At 37.2% G+C, this 23,202-nt stretch overlaps 3 protein-coding genes across 4 annotated transcripts; 2 read left to right on the top strand and 1 right to left on the bottom strand.

Annotated features, from left to right (window-relative positions):
• Positions 1–556: 556 nt before the first annotated feature.
• LOC107602931 (protein salvador homolog 1-like) lies at positions 557–8,160 on the top strand. Of its 2 annotated transcripts, XM_016295556.1 has the most exons (6): positions 557–665; positions 748–988; positions 2,133–2,591; positions 6,489–6,759; positions 6,846–6,995; positions 7,918–8,160. In XM_016295556.1, exons 2-6 carry the CDS (start codon positions 895–897, stop codon positions 8,129–8,131), a joined length of 1,188 nt encoding a protein of 395 aa, XP_016151042.1. In that variant the 5' UTR covers positions 557–665; positions 748–894; the 3' UTR covers positions 8,132–8,160. The 2 variants fall into 2 exon arrangements, with proteins under 2 accessions (XP_016151042.1, XP_016151041.1); XM_016295555.1 differs by having other exon boundaries at positions 557–988.
• Positions 8,161–9,582: 1,422 nt separating this feature from the next.
• On the top strand, positions 9,583–12,149 carry LOC107602930 (protein salvador homolog 1-like). The gene is made up of 3 exons (XM_016295553.1): positions 9,583–9,849; positions 9,936–10,085; positions 11,008–12,149. The coding sequence occupies exons 1-3, from the start codon at positions 9,623–9,625 to the stop codon at positions 11,219–11,221; spliced, it is 591 nt and encodes a 196-aa protein (XP_016151039.1). The 5' UTR covers positions 9,583–9,622; the 3' UTR covers positions 11,222–12,149.
• A 1,152-nt stretch (positions 12,150–13,301) lies between these two features.
• LOC107602974 (atlastin-1-like) lies at positions 13,302–22,543 on the bottom strand. Its single transcript, XM_016295630.1, has 14 exons — positions 22,372–22,543; positions 18,678–18,928; positions 18,416–18,550; positions 17,602–17,706; positions 17,455–17,505; positions 16,987–17,043; positions 16,755–16,847; positions 16,529–16,667; positions 16,281–16,408; positions 15,360–15,416; positions 15,180–15,251; positions 14,672–15,103; positions 13,850–13,864; positions 13,302–13,721 (listed from the first exon to the last, which is right to left on the bottom strand). The coding sequence occupies exons 1-14, from the start codon at positions 22,403–22,405 to the stop codon at positions 13,611–13,613; spliced, it is 1,680 nt and encodes a 559-aa protein (XP_016151116.1). The 5' UTR covers positions 22,406–22,543; the 3' UTR covers positions 13,302–13,610.
• Between the last annotated feature and the right edge of the window lie 659 nt (positions 22,544–23,202).

The raw sequence follows: 23,202 nt of genomic DNA, 5'->3' as shown, positions 1-23,202 counted from the left end.
TTATATGAAATTGAGTTTGACATCCTAATTTTCTGAAGGTGGCGTACGTTCTTTCACTGTCTATTTGTTGAAAAAGAAGCTTACTTTTAAGGGTTTCTGGCCCTATTTTGTACCCTGTTCGTGGAAGGTACTTCTGTCATTTATATTGAACCTAATGTGTTGAATGAATCATCACAACAGTCCTGCAAAACCACAAAAAAATGTGAAAGATAGGGGGAAAAGTCAAATATTTCCCACAATGCTTTGCTCCTATGAGGACCTGGTTTAGGGAAGGTCTGATCTGGGATCAGGCTGCTGTGGGGACTCGAGAGCGCGATCCAGAGAGACTTGATCTGGGATCAGGCGAAGGGGGCAGTTAAACAGAAAAAAAAAATCTCATAAACATGCTTTTGCAAGTAAGCTGTTTTTGCGATACTAGTACAACTCTTTGAATCTGAAAATAAAGTAAGCTGTTCTGGAATCAAGCAGATGGAAGTTATGGATCCAAACAGCTGATCTGAGATCAGGTGGCGAGGAGGGATCCAGTGAGAGCTGATCTGGGATCAGAAGGAGACTGAGGGCTGGGTTGGGTTGGACATATTCAGCTGGTAAAAGTTTTCTTGCGCTTTTCTCTGGGCGTATTTTGGTCAGCGCGCACGGGGAGCGCTAATTAATCATCGAAAAACGTTAGTAATGTTCGACTAAACACTTAAAACAAGGACACGTTCGCCAAATGCAAACTAATCGCCAGTGTGTTTCTGTTTTCAGTCTGTAACGTTAGCCATGATGACTCCAAACTAGCTTTCGGGCTAAACGCTCCGAAATGGACTCGGTTTTGAGTGTCAGTGCGAATCTAGATCCGGATTTCAGGATGAAACCGAAGTCTAATCGGTCCAGAATCGATTCGGATTAACGATGCTCTCTAGAAAGAAGAGTAAAAACGAAGCGTCCAAGCCAGCAGAAGTTCAGGGCAAATATGTGAAGAAAGAAACGTCCCCGCTTCTGAGAAGTGAGTAACTTCAGTCAATCTGCCTAACAAAACCCACTAAATAGAAAATAAGCCATTAAATAATCTGCATTTTTATATAACATACTCTTTCGGCGTATGTTGGAGTATAACACTTTTGAGAATGAAACCTAATTTAAGTGTCTGTATGTTTAATGAATTAAATGTCAATACAAGTCAAGCTTCGTCACACTAATTGTTGCTTAAACAACTGACAGAAACAATATGTACACTGTTACACACTCTCCGCATAATAGATGTATATTGTAAACCTGGGAATACCTTTTGCATTAAAAAAAAAAGATAATTTGTCATATGTTCGTATTGAATACTGCGATTTAAGTGTCATTTCATATAAAATGGTCCACTTAAAATATCACACTTAGTTTATTTTTAAAACAAAGAATATTTTTGACACACACTTTACCCTATTTCAGAAATGGATTTCTCATTTTCTGATTTTATTATTATTTTTAAACTATGATTTAAACTTTCTCCATAACAGGATTGGCACAGCTATAATAGAGTACAAATTAAAATGGCATTTTGTAGTTATGTGAATAACATCTGTTTGTATTTATTACCTAATTTTGAATAACCTCATATTAACACTATTGTCATTTAATGTTGCGTAGTTCTTTAATTGTAAGTTAAAGTATCAGGGCATAATTGGGTAGATAGTAAGTCAAAGTACTCACAAACACACACACACACACAAGATGCAAATTAGCCACAAATATATTTTGCATAATATAGTCATAGACTTCTACTTGTATTGGGGGACAAAAATGTAGAAATCCAATTTTTTTCACTATTATTTTTGTAAGAAAAACTTTTACACATTTAAACCATTACTCGAGACATCCGAAAAAAATTGTAGTCCAGTAAATCAAAATAATTTAAATATGTAATATTTCTTTTTATTTTAGAAATATTAATTCTTAAAAACAGTTCTTAAAAGGCAAAAAATTGTAGTAATGAAGACATTTTGAGCAACTTTGTTTTGCATCACTGTCACTCTTTTCTGGATAATTGAATATTGAATTTTATGGTAGACTTTATCTTGAGCATTCTTTACAAAATAAATATTGCAAAGTATGTTTTAATCCACTTACCCCTCTTCTGCCTCCCTCATGGTTTGTTCCAGATTTGATGCCCTCGTTTATCCGGCATCCAACGTTTCTTCGCCGTGAGCCCCCGTTAGTGGAGCCAGTTCCGGCCGGGGTGTCTGGTGCAGGTCCATATTCCTCTGGATCTGTTGGGGATGTTAGCGTCACCAAGAGTTTCCTGCGCAACGCCCCTCCACGGACCCCCCTCGAGGTGTCACGCAGGGAGAGTCATCGGCTGTCTGCTCCACCACACCTTCATTGTGATTACTCCCCTTCCTCGCCATCTTACATGAGCGATGCTGGTTCGGTATCAGAGAATGGAGACGGCGGCCCGTTTTACTACCCTCCAGAGCCGTACTACAATAACCAACCCAGGCGAGCACGCAGACCAGACCACTTTAATGAGAACTACAGGTACTATGAGCACAATGAACTCAGCTATCCACGAAACCCTGGACAGCCTCAGACGCCCCAGCCTCACAGTCGCCCACCCCCAGGTGAGTAACACATCATCTGGCATGCAATAACACTACATGCACCGACTCGCATGCATTATAAAAGACTCCTCATGAAATAACAAACATGATGACTGTCACTCTGTACTATAAATACACTGTGTTCCAAATTATTATGCAAGTGACATATCAATAGGATTTCGGTACAATAAAGAGTCAGATTTTTTAGATCTTTTTAGATAACTGGTATCAATCTCAGACAGGTTTGTTCAATAGTTTGCCAGCTCTTCTTAGGTAAATGGAAACAAAGAGGTTGTTCCACATTATTAAGCAAGTCACAGTTCTCATGCAATATGGTGAGGAAGAAAGATCTTTCTGAAGATGAAAAGTATGAAACAATGCAATGTCTTGCCAAAGGCATCAAAAGAAATAACATTTTGCGAAAAGCAAATAGAGATTATTGAACTGTCAAAAGATTTGTGAGTGACTTAGAGCACAGAAGATCTTGGTCAGATAAAGAGTTATTAAGGAAAGTTTCTGTCAAACAAATGAACTGTATTGTAATGCCAGCTGTAAAAAAGCCACTGCTGAGCAGCAAACAGGTGTTTGAAGTTACTGGAGTCTCAAGATCCTCTCCATGCAGACTGGCAGTTGTGTGTTAAACTGCGTTTCAGTCACTGCTAACCAAACCTCACAAAGAGAAACCTGCACAAGAATTAGAATAAACCTAATTAGAATTGGAGAAACCTTCAAGCTTAACTCGAATCAACATCTAACCTGGCCATCTCAATACCTGACTTGATTATCAAATTATTGTTGGCAGTTCTGGAGAGAAGTGTTAGAAGCCGATTCCCACCTCTAACTTTTCTAAAGTAGTTCTCAGATGTTCTGAGGGATGATATTCCACTGGAGACTATTCAAAAATTAAATGAATCTTTTCTAAGAAGGTTGGAAACTGTAATAAAGGCAAATATAAATATACTCTTTATGGATGAGAGAATCGTTTGCCTTGACTACAGCTTAACCAGCCATGATGAGTGACATGACATTTTGCTGGTTTCTATTTTTGTAATGGCATGCCCACCCTGAAATTTCATTAGTCCTAAATCTTGTGTTGCATAATTAATAAATGTATACTAAACATCAGATATGTTCAGATTGACTCTCTTAGGGAAGTCGTGGCCTAATGGTTAGAGAGTCGGACTCGTAGCCCAAAGGTTGTGGGTTCGAGTCTCGTACCGGCAGGAATTGTAGGTGGGCGGAGTTGAATGTACAGCGCTCTCTCTCCCACTTTCAATACCACAACTGAGGTGCCCTTGAGCAAGGTACCGAACCCCCAACTGCTCCCCGGGCGCCGCAGCAAAAAAATGGCTGCCCATTGCTCCTGGTGTGTGTTCACTGCTGTGTGTGTGCACTTTGGATGGGATAAATGCAGAGTACTAATTCCTTGTATGGGTCACCATACTTGGCCACATGTCCCTTCACTTCTTCACTCACTTCACTTAGTGTGGCTGATTGCTTGTGTTGTGGACAGACAAATCACATAATGTTGAAACTGTAGCTTGAAATCTGCTAAGAATGTCTGCATTTATCTCTTCCTGTAGTGTTTCTGTCTTGCTGATTGCATTAAATGAAGATGCATCCGTTTCTATGATGGACAGCTTTGCAGTAATGTGGTTGGGTCAGATTAGTGACAGAATTGTATATTAATATTTTGTCTCCTATAATATGCAGATGGGTTCTTGGTTTCTTCATCAGAATGAACTTGTTGTTCTCAGATTAATCAGATTAAAACAGTGGCCTCAAAGTATTTGCACACCTAAGCCATACTTGAATGTACAAAATTCATACATAAGTGTTCAAATACTTTTGGGACAAGTATATATTTATGGGTGTATGAGTGAGATGAATCTCTAGAGCTATTGAGCAGGAGGAGAGATGTGAAACTGTACACTGACGTCATCGCACATTCCAGCTCTGACTCTCACACGCACAAACACAGTTCCCTCATAAAACATATGCTCATGATTAAAGCGGAGTGATATATCTAAAATCATGTCTTTATATTATATGGTATTGTATTGTATTGCTGATTTGATGTTCAGGAAAGGTTTCTTAATATTAGACAAAGATTATTATGGTTTTTGTGGAAACCATAATACAATTTTTCCAGGATTCTTTGAAGAATATAAAGTTTAAAACATAAAGTGAATGTTTTTGAGTGAAGCAAACATGTCATTAGAACCGATTCATAAAAAATGAGAGAATCGTTTGCCTTGACTACAGCTTAACCAGCCATGATGAGTGACATGACATTTTGCTGGTTTCTATTTTTGTAATGGCATGCCCACCCTGAAATTTCATTAGTCCTAAATCTTGTGTTGCATAATTAATAAATGTATACTAAACATCAGATATGTTCAGATTGACTCTCTTAGGGAAGTCGTGGCCTAATGGTTAGAGAGTCGGACTCGTAGCCCAAAGGTTGTGGGTTCGAGTCTCGTACCGGCAGGAATTGTAGGTGGGCGGAGTTGAATGTACAGCGCTCTCTCTCCCACTTTCAATACCACAACTGAGGTGCCCTTGAGCAAGGTACCGAACCCCCAACTGCTCCCCGGGCGCCGCAGCAAAAAAATGGCTGCCCATTGCTCCTGGTGTGTGTTCACTGCTGTGTGTGTGCACTTTGGATGGGATAAATGCAGAGTACTAATTCCTTGTATGGGTCACCATACTTGGCCACATGTCCCTTCACTTCTTCACTCACTTCACTTAGTGTGGCTGATTGCTTGTGTTGTGGACAGACAAATCACATAATGTTGAAACTGTAGCTTGAAATCTGCTAAGAATGTCTGCATTTATCTCTTCCTGTAGTGTTTCTGTCTTGCTGATTGCATTAAATGAAGATGCATCCGTTTCTATGATGGACAGCTTTGCAGTAATGTGGTTGGGTCAGATTAGTGACAGAATTGTATATTAATATTTTGTCTCCTATAATATGCAGATGGGTTCTTGGTTTCTTCATCAGAATGAACTTGTTGTTCTCAGATTAATCAGATTAAAACAGTGGCCTCAAAGTATTTGCACACCTAAGCCATACTTGAATGTACAAAATTCATACATAAGTGTTCAAATACTTTTGGGACAAGTATATATTTATGGGTGTATGAGTGAGATGAATCTCTAGAGCTATTGAGCAGGAGAAGAGATGTGAAACTGTACACTGACGTCATCACACATTCCAGCTCTGACTCTCACACGCACAAACACAGTTCCCTCATAAAACATATGCTCATGATTAAAGCGGAGTGATAGATCTAAAATCATGTCTTTATATTATATGGTATTGTATTGTATTGCTGATTTGATGTTCAGGAAAGGTTTCTTAATATTAGACAAAGATTATTATTATGGTTTTTGTGGAAACCATAATACAATTTTTCCAGGATTCTTTGAAGAATATAAAGTTTAAAACATAAAGTGAATGTTTTTGAGTGAAGCAAACATGTCATTAGAACCGATTCATAAAAATGAATCAAAATTACCAACTCGAACAGTATTTTGCTACTAAAGTGTAAACAAGAGATGAGATATTTACAGTGTTACTCAGTTTATTTTGCCAGCCCTGCTCAGTCCATGATTTTCTCTGTACACACTTTTGCCTAGTATACACAAACTTTCTGGGCTGTCACTCTCCTGTAGTATTTCTCATTGTGTGTGTGTTTTTCCTTGTGTTGAACTTTTCATGGTCTTCTGGGGTTTTTTGCTTTAGATTTGACCCTGCAGCTGTGACTTGTTGTTTTCTCCCCATCTCTCTTTCATATCACTTCATCACCTTTGTGTTCAAATTAAAAATAAAAACAAAATCTCATTCTAATATACACACTGAATAATTTCCTGCATACAGATCTGTAATACTTCCATGTGTTTGTTGTTTTCTAGCGATCGGCCGTGTGCCAGCAAAGTCGGTGGGTAATCTGACGACCATGAGCGGGGAGGAGGCGGCTCTTCCTCCTGGCTGGACTGTTGATTGGACGATTCGAGGCAGGAGGTATTACATCGATCACAACACAAACACCACTCATTGGAGCCATCCGCTGGAGAGGGAGGGGCTTCCGCCGGGCTGGGAGAGGGTGGAGTCAGCTGAGTTTGGAGTGTATTATGTTGACCACATCAACAAACGTGCCCAGTACAGACACCCCTGCGCACCCAGGTGAGTGTCGAGAGACGTTCCAGTACATTCTGAGACTGTTTGGTGCCATTTTGTATCTAAAATACACCATCTCTGCTTTTGCTCAGTGTTCCACGTTACGACCAGCCCCCTCCCCCGCCAGTCACCTACCAGCCCCGCCCACCAGAGCGCAACCAGCCCGTACTGGTACCAGCAAACCCGTACCACACAGCCGAGATCCCAGACTGGCTGCAGGTGTATGCTAGAGCCCCGCTGAAGTAAGTGTCACATGCACTCATTGTCACACACTGAGGGTGGCAGAAATCTTTCACAAACACTCCAATCTCCATCACAGATGGGCGCTGCGGTTGTAGGCAGCTTCATTGGTTGTAATGGGAGTGCTTTAACTTTGATTTGATGTGATTATAGATTATGTTCAGGGTTGCTGAGCAATGTTGCAACTTGTCGCATTAATATAGAATTTAGCTGATGTGCAGTCACAAGTGTGCAACTATGAATATCAGGTTTTTTACATTTTTTGGGGGGCGACATAAAACTGACGCTTCTTGATGTTTATAACGTCTTTTAGTATTATTTATATACTATACTATTATATAATATTATAGTATTTATTCATATTTTGAATAGCCTTTTTATATTTTGTTTTAATTTGTCATTTTATGTGCTTTTTTTCATATTTCTATTTAGCTTTTATTTTATTTATAATAATATACATATTTATATATTATTGATTTATTTCAGTTGTATTTTTTAGTAATTTCAGTACTTCCAATTCAGCTTATTTCAGTTAGTTGTCAAGCAGTCTCAGGCTCAGATATCATGCTTATGAACCGATGGTATCAGACCGTTGTCAAGAAAAAATATATTAATTTCATTTATGGTTTTGTTTTTTGTCATATATATATGTATATATAGTCTGACCGTATGAGAAGTACCCAAAACCCTTCTAAAATCGAAGAGACCAGTGATGGGAGACCAGCAACCCAGTTTAGGCTAGATTAAGATGTTTTCTTCAGCAGGGACATCGGGCAGAAGATTTCTCACTTAAAAGTTTTTTTCCCCATTGGCTGGTTCCTGGAAGCCATTAGAGGCTGATAACTGGTTTTAATGAGGGAGTCTGGTAAGGGGCGATGCCATTAACCTTCAGTCATATTAGTGTGTGTTTGTGCTTTGTCTCAGGTATGACCACATCCTGAAGTGGGAACTCTTCCAGTTGATGGATCTGGACACGTATCAGGGGATGCTGAAGCTGCTCTTCATGAAGGAGCTGGAGTGCATCGTTAAATCCTATGAAGCATATCGACAAGCGCTGCTCACTGAACTCGACACGCGCAAACAGCAGCAGCAGTGGTATGCCCAACAACCAGCCAAAAACGTCCCTCCTAACATGTGACTTGTATGAGATATACCCAAAGTCCATCGTTATCACACTGATAACGATGGAGACTTTTAGCTGCTGTTGCAGACTCTCATTTATTCCCTCAAACGGCTCCAAATATTAGCCCAAAGAGAGACACCACATAAAGCCTGTTGGAAACTTTACACTATTACTCCTATATATCCTTATCAGCCATTATACGGCTGTGTGTGTTCTGAGTCTATGCTTGGTTTTGACTGTGTTGTGAATGTGTTTGCACATGTTGAGAGTATGTTTCTTTGTGCATGTCAGGACTGTGAGGACTCACTCCTTCTGCATTGTCTTTTTGGACAATCACAACTATCAGTTATCAATGTTTTAATGTTTAATCAGACTCATGTTTTCAATTATAGTTTTGCTTTTAGAGTGAATCTCATCTAAAATAAATAAATAAATAAAAACTCATCCAGGTCACATTTCACCTCAAAAAATTTTTTTAAAAATAAAATAGAATTTATAGTTTGCATAAAGAAAATGAAGCTTGATTTAGGGTTATGTAAATCAGCATAAATTAATGATTTTACATCAAGTACGAGCATGATGTATACTTTACAATTATAAAAAATTGCAAAAATCATTAGTTTTGCCTTACAGTAATGAGTTTTGTTGTTTGTTTGTTTTTTGCATTATATTGATAATGCAAGTAATGCAATAATCTTCACGGTACTTTATTTTCTTCAAGTAAATTATATGTTCTTGTTTCTTGTGATTTCTGGCATGGCGAAATATGACTTGGGCATTTCTTGGAGGTTCATCCTTTAAGGTTTAGGTGGATTCCTTTTTTAAGGAATTTGCTGCTTGTATTTAAAAGTGAAAATTTCACCTTGTATGAAGTGTTTGAGCCTGCAGCATTTTTTTGTCTGTATTTTTCAGTTAATATGACTGTAATTATTATGGTTTTTGTGGAAACCATAATACAATTTTTCCAGGATTCTTTGAAGAATATAAAGTTTAAAACATAAAGTGAATGTTTTTGAGTGAAGCAAACATGTCATTAGAACCGATTCATAAAAATGAATCAAAATTACCAACTCGAACAGTATTTTGCTACTAAAGTGTAAACAAGAGATGAGATATTTACAGTGTTACTCAGTTTATTTTGCCAGCCCTGCTCAGTCCATGATTTTCTCTGTACACACTTTTGCCTAGTATACACAAACTTTCTGGGCTGTCACTCTCCTGTAGTATTTCTCATTGTGTGTGTGTTTTTCCTTGTGTTGAACTTTTCATGGTCTTCTGGGGTTTTTTGCTTTAGATTTGACCCTGCAGCTGTGACTTGTTGTTTTCTCCCCATCTCTCTTTCATATCACTTCACCACCTTTGTGTTCAAATTAAAAATAAAAACAATCTCATTCTAATATACACACTGAATAATTTCCTGCATACAGATCTGTAATACTTCCATGTGTTTGTTGTTTTCTAGCGATCGGCCGTGTGCCAGCAAAGTCGGTGGGTAATCTGACGACCATGAGCGGGGAGGAGGCGGCTCTTCCTCCTGGCTGGACTGTTGATTGGACGATTCGAGGCAGGAGGTATTACATCGATCACAACACAAACACCACTCATTGGAGCCATCCGCTGGAGAGGGAGGGGCTTCCGCCGGGCTGGGAGAGGGTGGAGTCAGCTGAGTTTGGAGTGTATTATGTTGACCACATCAACAAACGTGCCCAGTACAGACACCCCTGCGCACCCAGGTGAGTGTCGAGAGACGTTCCAGTACATTCTGAGACTGTTTGGTGCCATTTTGTATCTAAAATACACCATCTCTGCTTTTGCTCAGTGTTCCACGTTACGACCAGCCCCCTCCCCCGCCAGTCACCTACCAGCCCCGCCCACCAGAGCGCAACCAGCCCGTACTGGTACCAGCAAACCCGTACCACACAGCCGAGATCCCAGACTGGCTGCAGGTGTATGCTAGAGCCCCGCTGAAGTAAGTGTCACATGCACTCATTGTCACACACTGAGGGTGGCAGAAATCTTTCACAAACACTCCAATCTCCATCACAGATGGGCGCTGCGGTTGTAGGCAGCTTCATTGGTTGTAATGGGAGTGCTTTAACTTTGATTTGATGTGATTATAGATTATGTTCAGGGTTGCTGAGCAATGTTGCAACTTGTCGCATTAATATAGAATTTAGCTGATGTGCAGTCACAAGTGTGCAACTATGAATATCAGGTTTTTTACATTTTTTGGGGGGCGACATAAAACTGACGCTTCTTGATGTTTATAACGTCTTTTAGTATTATTTATATACTATACTATTATATAATATTATAGTATTTATTCATATTTTGAATAGCCTTTTTATATTTTGTTTTAATTTGTCATTTTATGTGCTTTTTTTCATATTTCTATTTAGCTTTTATTTTATTTATAATAATATACATATTTATATATTATTGATTTATTTCAGTTGTATTTTTTAGTAATTTCAGTACTTCCAATTCAGCTTATTTCAGTTAGTTGTCAAGCAGTCTCAGGCTCAGATATCATGCTTATGAACCGATGGTATCAGACCGTTGTCAAGAAAAAATATATTAATTTCATTTATGGTTTTGTTTTTTGTCATATATATATGTATATATAGTCTGACCGTATGAGAAGTACCCAAAACCCTTCTAAAATCGAAGAGACCAGTGATGGGAGACCAGCAACCCAGTTTAGGCTAGATTAAGATGTTTTCTTCAGCAGGGACATCGGGCAGAAGATTTCTCACTTAAAAGTTTTTTTCCCCATTGGCTGGTTCCTGGAAGCCATTAGAGGCTGATAACTGGTTTTAATGAGGGAGTCTGGTAAGGGGCGATGCCATTAACCTTCAGTCATATTAGTGTGTGTTTGTGCTTTGTCTCAGGTATGACCACATCCTGAAGTGGGAACTCTTCCAGTTGATGGATCTGGACACGTATCAGGGGATGCTGAAGCTGCTCTTCATGAAGGAACTGGAGTGCATCGTTAAATCCTATGAGGCGTATCGACAAGCGCTGCTCACCGAACTCGACACACGCAAACAGCGGCAGCAGTGGTATGCCCAACAACCAGCCAAAAACTTCCCTCCTAACATGTGACTCGTATGAGACACACCCAAACTCCAGCCTTATCAGTGCCTTAGCTGCTGATGCAGACTGTCATTTACTCCCTCAAACAGCTCCAAATATAAGCCCAAAGAGAGACACCACACAAAGCCTGTTGGGAACTTTACACTATTACTCCTATATATCCTTATCAGCCATTATACGGCTGTGTGTGTTCTGAGTCTATGCTTGGTTTTGACTGTGTTGTGAATGTGTTTGCACATGTTGAGAGTATGTTTCTTTGTGCATGTCAGGACTGTGAGGACTCACTCCTTCTGCATTGTCTTTTTGGACAATCACAACTATCAGTTATCAATGGTTTATTGTTTAATCCGACTTTTATTTTCAGTTATAGTTTTGCTTTTAGGGTGAATCTCGTTAAAAAACTCATCCAGGTCACATTTCACCTCAAAAAAAAGAAAGAAAGAAAATGAAGCTGAATTTAAAGTTATTTAAATCAGCATGAATGAACGGTTTTACATCAAATACGATCATGATGTATACTTTGCAATTTAAATAAATTATAAAAATCGCTAGTTTTTGCATTACAGTAATGAGTTTTTTTATATTGAAATAATGCAATAATGAAAATAATGCAATAATCTTCATGGTGCTTCATTTTCTTCAAGTAAAATGTATATTTTTGTTTCTTGTGTTTTGTTTTGTTTTTTGGGAGGGTGAAATATGACTTGGACATTTCTTTGAGGTTCATCCTTTAAGATGTAGGTGGATATCTTTTTTTAAGGAATTTGCTTATTTAAAGATGAAACTTTCAGGCAGAGTCGTCACTTTGTATGAAGTGATTGAGCGTATGGCATTCATTTTTTTCAAGAGGTTATTGCCTGTATTTTTCTGTTATTATGTCTGTTTGTAAAAGCTATTTTGAACATCAACACTAAATAAACCAAGACCTTGTATTGTGTGTGAGAGATGTTCATAAAGTGTCTTTCCAATTCAGGTTGCAAATATTTTTCTCTACTTCACAGTGATTTTTTTGCCATTATCCATATTAAATTTTGTTTGTACTTCATATTATATATAAGTAGAACAGAATACTATACAAGTATGTTTGATTTAATCCTTGAATATTTATTTTTCTTTCCAATCAAAAAGATTTTTTGCAGCTTTCAAGTAAGAATTCATTGAAAGCTGCTCTTCTATTCATATCTCAAGAGTACACCAAAGCCACTTAATGGAAAACAAATGCAAAATTCAACAATTTGGAAACAAAGTGCTACTGTTCAAAAAGCCAATCCTCAGTAGCATCACAGAGGTATCATCTGGAGCCTTCCTGAATTCCATGGATTTTATTCTACATTATATGTGTGGGGAAAAAAATCGGGATTCATAAAGGTAAAAACTGATGTGACATATTTTGCATTCTAACTTTTTGTGCTCATACCAGTCTTTTTTTTCATTAGCTCATACATGGTTAAAATGTGTTAATCTATGCTTGTGATCAATTATGTGTGACAATAAAGACCAGGGGCCCTATTAATAAACATGTAGAATGATCCTTAATATGAATGTACAACAGTTTCCAGAAAGTTCCTATGATTATAAATTGTCTATATGCACAAAAATTGTTTTGTCTCAAATTCTATAGAATCATCTCCTTCAACGGAATGCCCACAAATATCACTTTATGGTTCAAAAGAAGTCTTTATAAATGAATTTATGGCAGCCTATAGTCTTTCAAGAGCATAAGAGCTAATGAAACAAAATATATGATGCTATGAATGTCTATATAAATCACCAATATTCTTGGTGATTTTTTGTTATTGAAACACACTTGGCAAATGTTCTTTTCCCACTCCAGTAGACAGGAACTGTAATCACTTGGCTACAAATAGCGGCCCAGAAGCTCTGCCATGATGACCATTGAGTGGAGCAAATGTGCAGTATTTTCAGGTTTGATGTCCCAAACATGATGGGATGGAAGGCAAAATCTCTGTAACACGTCATTTGGCCCATGACAATGACTACAACTTGTGTTTTTAAACATGTAGTAGTTTATTCCCTTATAAATAGCACTGAACTCAACCTACGACATCCATTACAAAATAAGCACAGACTGCTTTCATGTGAGTGTCAGAGAGAGAAACAGTATTTACAGTGAGAAGATGGCAAAATGGTGAACTGTCAGAACTAATACTGATTTTCTAACGCAGGCACAAGCAACACAGTCAGACCGAATTTTTTCAGTCTGATTCTCTACACCGTCTGACCATGGGCCTGAGCTGTAGGTGCAGGATGTTGCTGTGGTGGGTGATTGTGGCGATATGTTCCTGTTGCAGCGTTGAACAGTCCCGCGTCTCTTTCTCTCTCTGACTGTACGCTCCACTGTCACTGTCCACAGTGCGTCTGCGTGAACTGTGTGGGGTCAGTTTTGTTTCTTGTCCTGCTCGGGATGTTGGTCAGTCTGGTGTCCAGGGAAGGCGTGATTATACAACTGCCTGTGGTTTGCTGCTACACTGTACAGCTTATACAGAGCCTGAGGGAGATGGACAGGAAGATACAACATGTTAATGTGAGATGTCTCTTCATATTTGTAAGATGTTGTGAAATTGTTTATGTCTAAATAGATGTGTTCAGGTGTGTGTGCAGGTAAACACCCCTTACCTCATTTGTGCTTCCCTAAAACAAAGAAATGAGGAATGTAGTTAACCAATCTGTAGTAAAATGTGACCTCATCTATCTATCTATCTATCTATCTATCTATCTATCTACAGATTTTACAGTTTTATTTTTATCTATATTTTGAAGAGTTTCGCACAGAGTGCAGAGGGGTTTGATCATGTATTATTCGCCTGATTTATATAACATTTTAATCCACAAAAACATGGTGATCAAAATATATATATACACTCAATCATTTTTACATTAATTTACTTTGAAAAAATATATTTTAGTCTATTATTATTATTATTATGTGTATATACACTACCATTGAAAAGTTTGGAGTCATTAAGTTTTTTATTGAAGAAATTAATACTTTTACTTTGCAATGACGCATTGAAATTGAAAAGTGACAGTAAATACATTTACTGTACATTTATTTAAATGCAGTAAATACAAAATATTCATATATATATATATACACACACACAGGTGCAGATATATATACACACACATGGTTTAGGGTTACTTGCATGTAATTATGCATAATTCATTGTTATTATAATAGCAGGTACATGTAACGTGTAACAAGGATACCTTAAAATAAAGAGTTACCAAAAAATATTAAGCAGCACAATTGATTTCAATATTGATATTAATATCAAATGTTTCTTAAGCAACAAATGATTATTGAAGGATCATGTGACACTTAAGACTGGAGTAATGGCTGCTGAACATTCAAAACATTTATATAAATAAACTATATCTAAATGCGTACTTTAAAGTACAGTAAGTATTTATTTCCTCTTAAATGTTGTGTTTTACCTGATCCCACAGCGCTCCGGCCACCTGGTCAATGACGGCACCCAGTTCTCTGTATTCTCCTGAGTAGCGGATGTACGCCCAGGTGCACAGAGTGATGAGCGCGAAGCCCAGCACCATGTTGCAGATGCTTGCGATGATGTCAACACCCACGAAGCCCGTGATCCCTGCGGCCACATACATCACAAAGATCACCACGAACAGCGTTGCGGGTGTTCGTGCCGCGTGGAAGATGTTCTTGGAGTCGTTGTGTTTGATGTACTGCACAAACAGCTCATCGATCTCCGCCTCCAGCTGCAGCAGGTAACGCCGGCTGAACTCCTCTCCACCCATTTTCTTCACACTTCGAAACAACGTCAACGCCTCCTCACGGATGCCCAAGTGACGCTTCTGCAGCTCGCTCGGGGCGAGGAAAGGCCGATCTCCTCCGCTCACCTAAGGCGTAAGACACATTTGATGAAGAGGAGTGACACTAATACGACGAGAAAGCAGCTGTTAGTATCACACTCACCTCCTCCATCTTCCTGTTGTATAGATCTTTAGCTGCAGCCACTGCAGCCAGATTATTTGCTTCTGCTGTGGCCTGTGGACACAAACACACTCTAACACTGTCATACTGTATGATGCTAATAGCTCTTAGGTATATTTACTGTATGTCAGGATGTGGAGTGTGTTTGTTAAGAGGTCATGCCTGTAACATGGATTTTGGATGTGGCAGCTCCTCTCCCTGGTAAATCTTGATATATGCCTAAAATCATAAACAGCTGCTCCGTTTACTCAAGGAATACCACATATCAAATTAACAATTGTAAACTGCATAAAAAATTAGGGACGCATGATTGGTACCATATTGGTTGATGGCAGTAGATTTTGTAATATCAGTTGATATTGGATTCATAATTTCCTCTAACAATGTTAAATGTAATCTTTAGGAAATTAATTTACTTCAAATTTAAAATGCTACTTTACAAAATAGCATTTTATTATGGTATATTCTATATAAACCATTTGCAGTCTGTAAGATTTTATACATATTTTTGAAAGAAGTCTCTTCTGCTCACCAAGGCTGCATTTATTTGATAAAAAATAAAACCAGTAAAACTGTGGAATATTATTACAATTTAAAATAACTGTTTCTATTTGATTATATTTTCAAACGTAATTTATTCCTGTGATGGCAAAGCTGAATTTTAAGCAGCCATTACTCCAGTCTTCAGTGTCACATGTTTTGTTTTTCAGGATTATTTGATTAATAGAAAGTTAAAAAGAACAGCATTTATTTTATTTTATTTTTTTGTAACAATGTTAAAGTCTAATGCATTCTTGCTGAATAAAAGTATAAATAAATATGTAAATAAGTAGTATATATAAATAAAATGTAAATACATATATATATATATATAAATAAATAAATTAAAATTATTTATACTTTTATATATAAAATTCTTATACTGTGCCACTATTTATGAAAATAACGTCAGCAGATTGATTTTTTTATATTTAATATATAAAATAAAATATATTTTATATTTGCATTCTTAATAAAATGCCTGTAGGCGAATTCCCATTTCATTCCTTGTAGTAGCTAATGCACCTCTAACAATACTATTACCTTGAAGTACTCCAGAAGTCCACGGCAGGTGATTTTGCTTCCATTTATCTCTTTCACGTCTAGGTTTTTGGGGCGTAATAACCACGGAACAAGCACTTGCAGATTATTGATAAAATCTTGATCGATTTCTGAAACACATGATTGGAAACAGGTGTTTTTGTACTTCACAGTATAAGGACGCCAACATAGCTTCCACATATTTGAGCTCAGCTACAATCTACTGATTTAGCGTGCATCTGTAGACATACCCTTCAATCTGCCGTCAAAGTGTGGGTTTGTGGCCACCTTGAGTCCCGGGTGTGGCATGAGGAAACAGGAGATGTTGGTGAAGCAGGAATGGATGTGTTTCCTCACGTTCTGCAGCTCCTCATGTTGATTCTCTGAGATCTACATATAAACACACGTTGTGGTGGTTATGATTTCAGTTTTTTTATATGTTAGGCCTTCCATATTTCCATATATTAACCTCCTGACCTTTAATCTTTTCTCCAGAAATTTCATTCCTCCTTCCTGTCCGTAGGGAAACTCATATGGAAAGCTCCAGTCTCGCACCAGAAAGATCATTGACTTGTGTAAAAACACATACCAGGTGAGTACTGATTCATTTATAGTAGCATTTCATAATGACAGTTTCATGAAGAACAGTCTGTTTCAGAATGAAACTACAAAAAGGATGTCAGCAGAAACATTAAAATATATTAAATACCTGAAATGGTTTAAGGAATGTTTCTTCCATGGCCAGTCTGCCATATTCAGTGAAAAGCTATAAAGGTCAACAAAAACAAAAGCAGTTTTTCTTTTAGCACAAATACATTTTTTTATACTTAATAATTTTTACTGTTTCACTCTAAAAACTGCACTCTAAATAAATGCCCTTTCAAAATATTTATTTCATACCAGTGGCTTTTCTGATTAACATTAAAAAAACATGGCTTACAGGCTTGTCAGGTTTATCTAATTTCAAGCATAAATTGAAATTACCATATTGTATTTATGTATTTTTAGTGTTTTATTTGCTTTTATTATCTTCTTGTAATTACACAGCACGTTTTGGTATACTCTGTGTTTTTATATTGCTTTATAAATAAATATTTAATTAATTTGAATCTAATTAAACTCTGATAACAACTACAGTTCAACAGCATTGCGAGTGGTAAAATGAGTGTCTCTATACCTGCAGATGCTGAAGATCATCTTCCTGAACATTCTGAGATATGTTATACACCTTGAAAAAGAAAAGATGACATCAAGGTTCCACTGAATTTCATTGAAAATATGATGAACAGACATGTTTTTTGGGGGGGAGTTTTTTGTGGACTACCTGCATAGAGCTGATCATGGTACTGAGGGCAAATACAGTAGCTGAGTCACGGAGAGTGGACTGGCTGTCAAAGGTCCCCTGTGTGTCCATTAGCAGCACTGCCACCTACAGGAAAAACAGCACAATGCATGTCTACACACTAATGGTCCTCTGGTGTTTAGTAGTGGAGCTTTGTTGCATTTTCACATACAGGGCTGAGTTACAGGCTCTGCTTACACAAATATATTAGAATATAGTTTCACTCAAGTCATGAGAATGAGTATACACTATTGTTCAGAGTCAGTATGTTTACTACTTTTATTCAACAAGGATCCATTTTTTATTAAAAGTGACAGTAAAATAATTTATAATGTAATAAAAGATTTATAAGTCAAATAATTGCTGTTCTTTTGAACTTTCTATTCATCATAGAATCCTGAAAAAATTGATTCTAGTTTGTACAAAAATATTTAATGTTTTTAGTATTGATAATAATAAGAAATGTTTCTCGAGCAGTAAATCAGCATATTAGTATGATTTCTGAAGGATCGTGTAACGCTAAAGACTGGAGTAATGGCTGCTGAAAATTAAGTTTTGCCATCACATATTTTAAAATATTACATTTAAAATATATATTAAAATAGAAAACAGTTATTTTTAATTGTAAGTCACTTTATTACTTATTTTTATTATTTATTATTATTTTTCATATTTTGATTAAATAAATGCAGCCATGGTGACCATCTTTCCTTGGTGAGACTTCTTTCAAAAACATACAAACTTACGAACAGTAGTGTACTGTAGGTAGGTATTTTTAGGTCGGTTTGGTTCTTACCTTGCTACCATCTGGTTTGTCCACCAGGAAGACTTCACTCCAGATCTGAATGCCAGTGGTCTCCCGCTCTGAGCCTCCTCTCCATGAGAATCCCATCAGCGGCTCATCGGCGTCCCCCAGCCACTTATCACTGGCCTGAATGCAAACACATATATTACAGATTACACAAACTTCAAAAAGAAGCTGATTGTGATTTGAAACTAGTCTGAGAGCAATTATACATGTTTTTCTACTTTAGACTATGAATTAAAGCCAATCACACCTGGCTGTACATGTAACGCAGCATGAAGTCCATGAGGAAGGATTTGCCCTTGCGGAAGGCTCCTGCCACAGAGATGGCCACCACCTCTCTATCTCTGACCTCTTCAGCCAGCAGGATCTTACTGAGCGCTGCCTCGTCCAGCTCAAACGTGTGGTCATCTTTCACCACCAGCACCTGCACTGGACGCGCCCGTCCGTCTGTCTCCTCCTCCTCTGAGCTCCAGTCATACACGTTCTTATCCACCAAAGATCCTGAGCACAAGCACATTTAAATATGTTAGTCCTGCTATTGCAGCGACTGTCAAAATGGTAACTGGAAACCATAGACATCCGGCAATGTAAGCAAACCGCAACCGACAGAGACGTCATGTACTGTTAATGCTCTTAAAGCTGCTGCTTTTAAATGCAGTGCTCTATATGGATCATAATTTATGGGTTGTACTGATACCTCTATATCAAATTACTAAAAAAAAAGTGAAAGTCTGTTTGTTAGTACACTGTGTGGTGCAGTGTTATTTTAGTATTAGGTTTTATATAATATTTTATATTGATATTTCAAATTTGCTTTTCTTTTAATATTTTTTTCATACAAATATTTTCATTTTAATATTAATTTAATTTTGGTCATTTTAATATGTGCCTTTGTCATTTTATTATTATTATTATTACATATTACTATTTAGGTTTAATTCATGTTTATTAAAATTTTTGTTTTACTTCCAATTCGGTTTTTATTTTACAATTAGTCATTTTAGAGCTTCAACTTAATGTGTTTGACCTGACTTACATTATATATATATATTCAATTCAATTCAATTCAAGTTTATTTGTATAGCGCTTTTCACGATACAAATCGTTGCAAAGCAACTTTACAGCAAATTAAGTTTCTACAATATTTAGTATATATATAAGTATTGCTTTTTATTTCTCCTCTTTCCTATTACTTGTTTCACTTCTGTTTCAGTTTTTATAACCATTTCTTACTATGTGTAAGTAAGTTGTTGTTTTTTAGCATGTGTGTTCGGCAGTGTTATTTTTTAGGATTACTGATAATACTGTCATTTGATTTGTATTATTTGTATTTATTTATTTTAATTTGAGTTGCATTATGTCTGAATTTATTATGTCTGTATAGGTCATTTATTAAGTTTTTAGTTAGTTTTAATACTTCAACCAACTAAATAGAAATGAAATAATATATATATTGAATTTATAAATGTGTATGTACATATACAGTATATATGTATGTGTGTGAGGTTGTACATACACATATAATGTAGTTGTTTTTTTGGTGTTTGGCTTAGTGTTATGTTAGAATCATTATACTCTTATACCTTTTGTTCTTTAATATTTTGTATAATTGTTATATACAATTGTTTTTAGCTTTATTTTTTTTTTCATTTAAATGTTAAGTTTGGAAATTTTGTTGATATATATATATATATAATTTCAGCTTTTTAAATTAACAAATAAAAAAAACATGTTATTAACAAATTTAATTAACATGTTTTTAATAGTTAGGTTTAGTTAACAGTAATAATTCTGGTGGGGTGTGTGTGAATTAATGGAGCATTATTCCACATTATGCTTTAGATAATCATCTATTTGATATCAAATTAGGCCTAAATCCAAATAAGAGACGAGTGATCATAAGACAAATGTTATGGAAGAGCATTTCAGTTGCAATGACTCAACATAAAAAAATATTTATTTTCTCAATCTAACATTCTCCTGGGACAAATTGTGGAGTCATGGTTTAGTAAAGCTTAAATGGGTCATATGATGTTGCTAAAAAGGACATTATTTTGTGTATTTGGTGTAATGAGATATGTTTATGCGGTTTAAGGTTAAAAAAACAAATGATTTTCCACATACTGTACATTATTGTTTCTCCTCTATGCCCCGCCTTTCTGAAACGCCTTGATTTTTACAAAGCTCATCGGTCTGAAAAGCGAGGTGTGCTCTGATTGGCCAGCTATCCAGTGTGTTGTGATTGGCTGAATATCTCAAGCATGTGACAGAAATGTTACGCCCCTTACCATACTGTGATGCCCTGTCAGGCCGGAGCGATGATTCAAAAACATGAAAACTCATTATAAACGCCGCAATTATACGAAGCTACGAGAATACTTTTTGTGGGCGCAAAAGAAAGGAAAATAATGACTTTATTCAACAATTCGTCTCCTCCGCATCACCCTGGTGCCATTTTGGAGAATATCCGCTGGACGTAAACAACGTATGCTGTTCTGTGTCAGCTGCGTCACAGCATATGCTGTTTACGTCCAGCGGATATTCTCCAAAATGGCACCAGGGTGATGCGGAGGAGACGAATTGTTGAATAAAGTCATTATTTTCCTTTCTTTTGCGCCCACAAAAAGTATTCTCGTAGCTTCGTATAATTGCGGTTGAACCACTGATGTCACATGGATTATTTTACCGATCTCCTTGCTACGTTTCTGGACTTGGGAACATTTCAGTTGCGTTGCTGTCTATGCAGGGTCAGACAGCTCTCAGATTCCATCAAAAATATCTTCATTTGTGTTCCGAAGATGAACGAAGGTCTTACGGGTTTGAAACGGCATGAGAGTGAGTAATTAATGACAGAATTTTCATTTTTGGGTGAACTAACCCTTTAAGAGGTCCTGAAGTACATCTCAGTCCTAATGTAACAACAAAACTGGTTGTCAAGCATTATACCAGCTGCTACCCTAATGGTTAAAGTGTTTTTTTAAAGCATTATATGAGTATGTGAACTAGTAAAACCCCAGGTTGCTCTGGAGGACCGGCCCTCTAATTAATGCATTTGTCAAGCATTTCTTAAATGCAACTGAACAGTAATGGATATTGATAAAGGATATAGGGCTAAAAGGACCTTAGTGGGTCCAAGTCAAATTATAAGGATGTGATGAAGCTGTTCACAGCATTGTATTTACACTTCTGCCATTGGTTAGCACCAAAGTGATACCAATACTGTCCCAACACTGTAAATTATTCACATTCAAATTAGCTTGTAGAGCTCTCTTGTTCTCTCTCTCTTGCTCTCTATCATGTCATATTCACATGGTCAGGCCTGGTTAGAGCAGCAAGCATTCCATAAGGCTACCGTGTATATTATATAAACCAGCATCTCCATACAGGCCTGTAGCAAATGTACAGAGCTCTGCTTATGTGGGCCACTGGCATCAATGCACATCACTTCACACACAGTCAAATCACTTCTGATTTTAACCACTGCAATGTAGAACAACAGTGACGTGTGATCTAATAAATTTGCCTGAAACATCAGTATCAATAACACAAGGAAGTAGTATACTATTAAAAATAAAGCATATTATTGACTGGGATGTGTAAGAAATGGGTGGGTTGCATTATACAACGAGCACGAATTTGTGTTCCCACAGACATCACAATACTGCAAATATCACATTGCTTTTCAATATAGATGTTACAGCAGTAAAAGGAAAAAAAAGCTGTCATCACGAACACACGCACAGATACAGGGCGGAACAGGGCTGTGGTCCGGACCAAATCAGCTGATTTGGACAGGGGAAGAGCATTGTTTATGTTTGTGTTTAGTTGTGTGTGTTCCTGAACATACAGACAGAGTGTCTATGTAGCAGCATCCTCATAATTTACAGAATCGCACAATAACCCGTCTCATAGGCTGTCTCACGTTGTATTAAAAATGGACTTACCCCAGCTGTCTCTGTCCTTTTTGTCTCGTGCCATGTCTCACTGGGTGTTTTGTTCAGTATTCTGGTCGGTTCGGTTCTAAACAGCGATCATGAGACGAATGCGATGCTGGAAATCAGGTGCCAGTGATGGAGGCTCATTCTCATCTGAAACAAAAGTGCAGCGCACCATTGGACCGCCTAGTGGCGCTGTGGGACGCTCGGCTGGTAAAACTTAACTGTAATGGGCGGGGCTTAGAGACCCTGACGCTGTCTCTAATTGGCCAGGAACGGTTGGTCTAAATCAGAGCCATGGAAAGAGAGAGTTGCATCAACGGAAGCCCAAAACGCTCGATCGTCACGTGATTCACGTAGACCTCAAATAGTTCCAGGAAGTTCATAGCGGGCAATTGAAATACATTGAGTTGGAGGGACAGAACTGTGATTTTTGGTAATTAGTAGACAATAAAATAATTTATTTACATTATTTATAAAATAATGTATACGTAGTATATATATATATATATGTAGTTATATTAGTGTTGTTTATAAAAGATAAAATCCTCTAATATTTGAGGATTAATGTGGTCAGCTATCCGTACTTGCCTTGTTAACATATTTTAGGCTTTAGTTACTATGGTAAAAGTCCGTGTTTGCTATATAAACGACATCGTGGTCTTCTGCCAAGGTAACTTCAGCCTCTCTATATAAATATAATTACGTGTGTGTGTTCTTACAACTTGCTTGTTAGTCAAGTTCAATCACAAATATACCTGTTCATTGTCGTTTTACTAATCTCATGGTAAATGTTAAGTTTGTTGTCTTAGAAAATTTGTTCCAAATAAATGAAGATAT

This window comes from Sinocyclocheilus grahami, unplaced genomic scaffold (assembly GCF_001515645.1).
Source record: "Sinocyclocheilus grahami isolate Dianchi unplaced genomic scaffold, SAMN03320097.WGS_v1.1 scaffold338.1, whole genome shotgun sequence".
Taxonomy (NCBI): Eukaryota; Metazoa; Chordata; class Actinopteri; order Cypriniformes; family Cyprinidae; genus Sinocyclocheilus; species Sinocyclocheilus grahami.
This window is presented reverse-complemented; position numbering and strand designations above follow the sequence as displayed.

Excerpts from the sequence above, each read along its gene's own strand:
- LOC107602974 (XM_016295630.1), bottom strand. The coding sequence starts at position 22,405 with ATGGCACGAGACAAAAAGGACAGAGACAGCTGGG. Across the intron at positions 18,551-18,677 it reads TGCGTTACATGTACAGCCAG|GCCAGTGATAAGTGGCTGGG; the intron begins GTGTGATTGGCT and ends GTTTGCATTCAG. Across the intron at positions 15,417-16,280 it reads GACTTCTGGAGTACTTCAAG|GCATATATCAAGATTTACCA; the intron begins GTAATAGTATTG and ends TTATGATTTTAG.
- LOC107602931 (XM_016295556.1), top strand. The coding sequence starts at position 895 with ATGCTCTCTAGAAAGAAGAGTAAAAACGAAGCGTCCAAGCCAGCAGAA. Across the intron at positions 6,760-6,845 it reads AGACACCCCTGCGCACCCAG|TGTTCCACGTTACGACCAGC; the intron begins GTGAGTGTCGAG and ends GCTTTTGCTCAG. Across the intron at positions 6,996-7,917 it reads TATGCTAGAGCCCCGCTGAA|GTATGACCACATCCTGAAGT; the intron begins GTAAGTGTCACA and ends GCTTTGTCTCAG.
- LOC107602930 (XM_016295553.1), top strand. The coding sequence starts at position 9,623 with ATGAGCGGGGAGGAGGCGGCTCTTCCTCCTGGCTGGACTGTTGATTGG. Across the intron at positions 9,850-9,935 it reads AGACACCCCTGCGCACCCAG|TGTTCCACGTTACGACCAGC; the intron begins GTGAGTGTCGAG and ends GCTTTTGCTCAG. Across the intron at positions 10,086-11,007 it reads TATGCTAGAGCCCCGCTGAA|GTATGACCACATCCTGAAGT; the intron begins GTAAGTGTCACA and ends GCTTTGTCTCAG.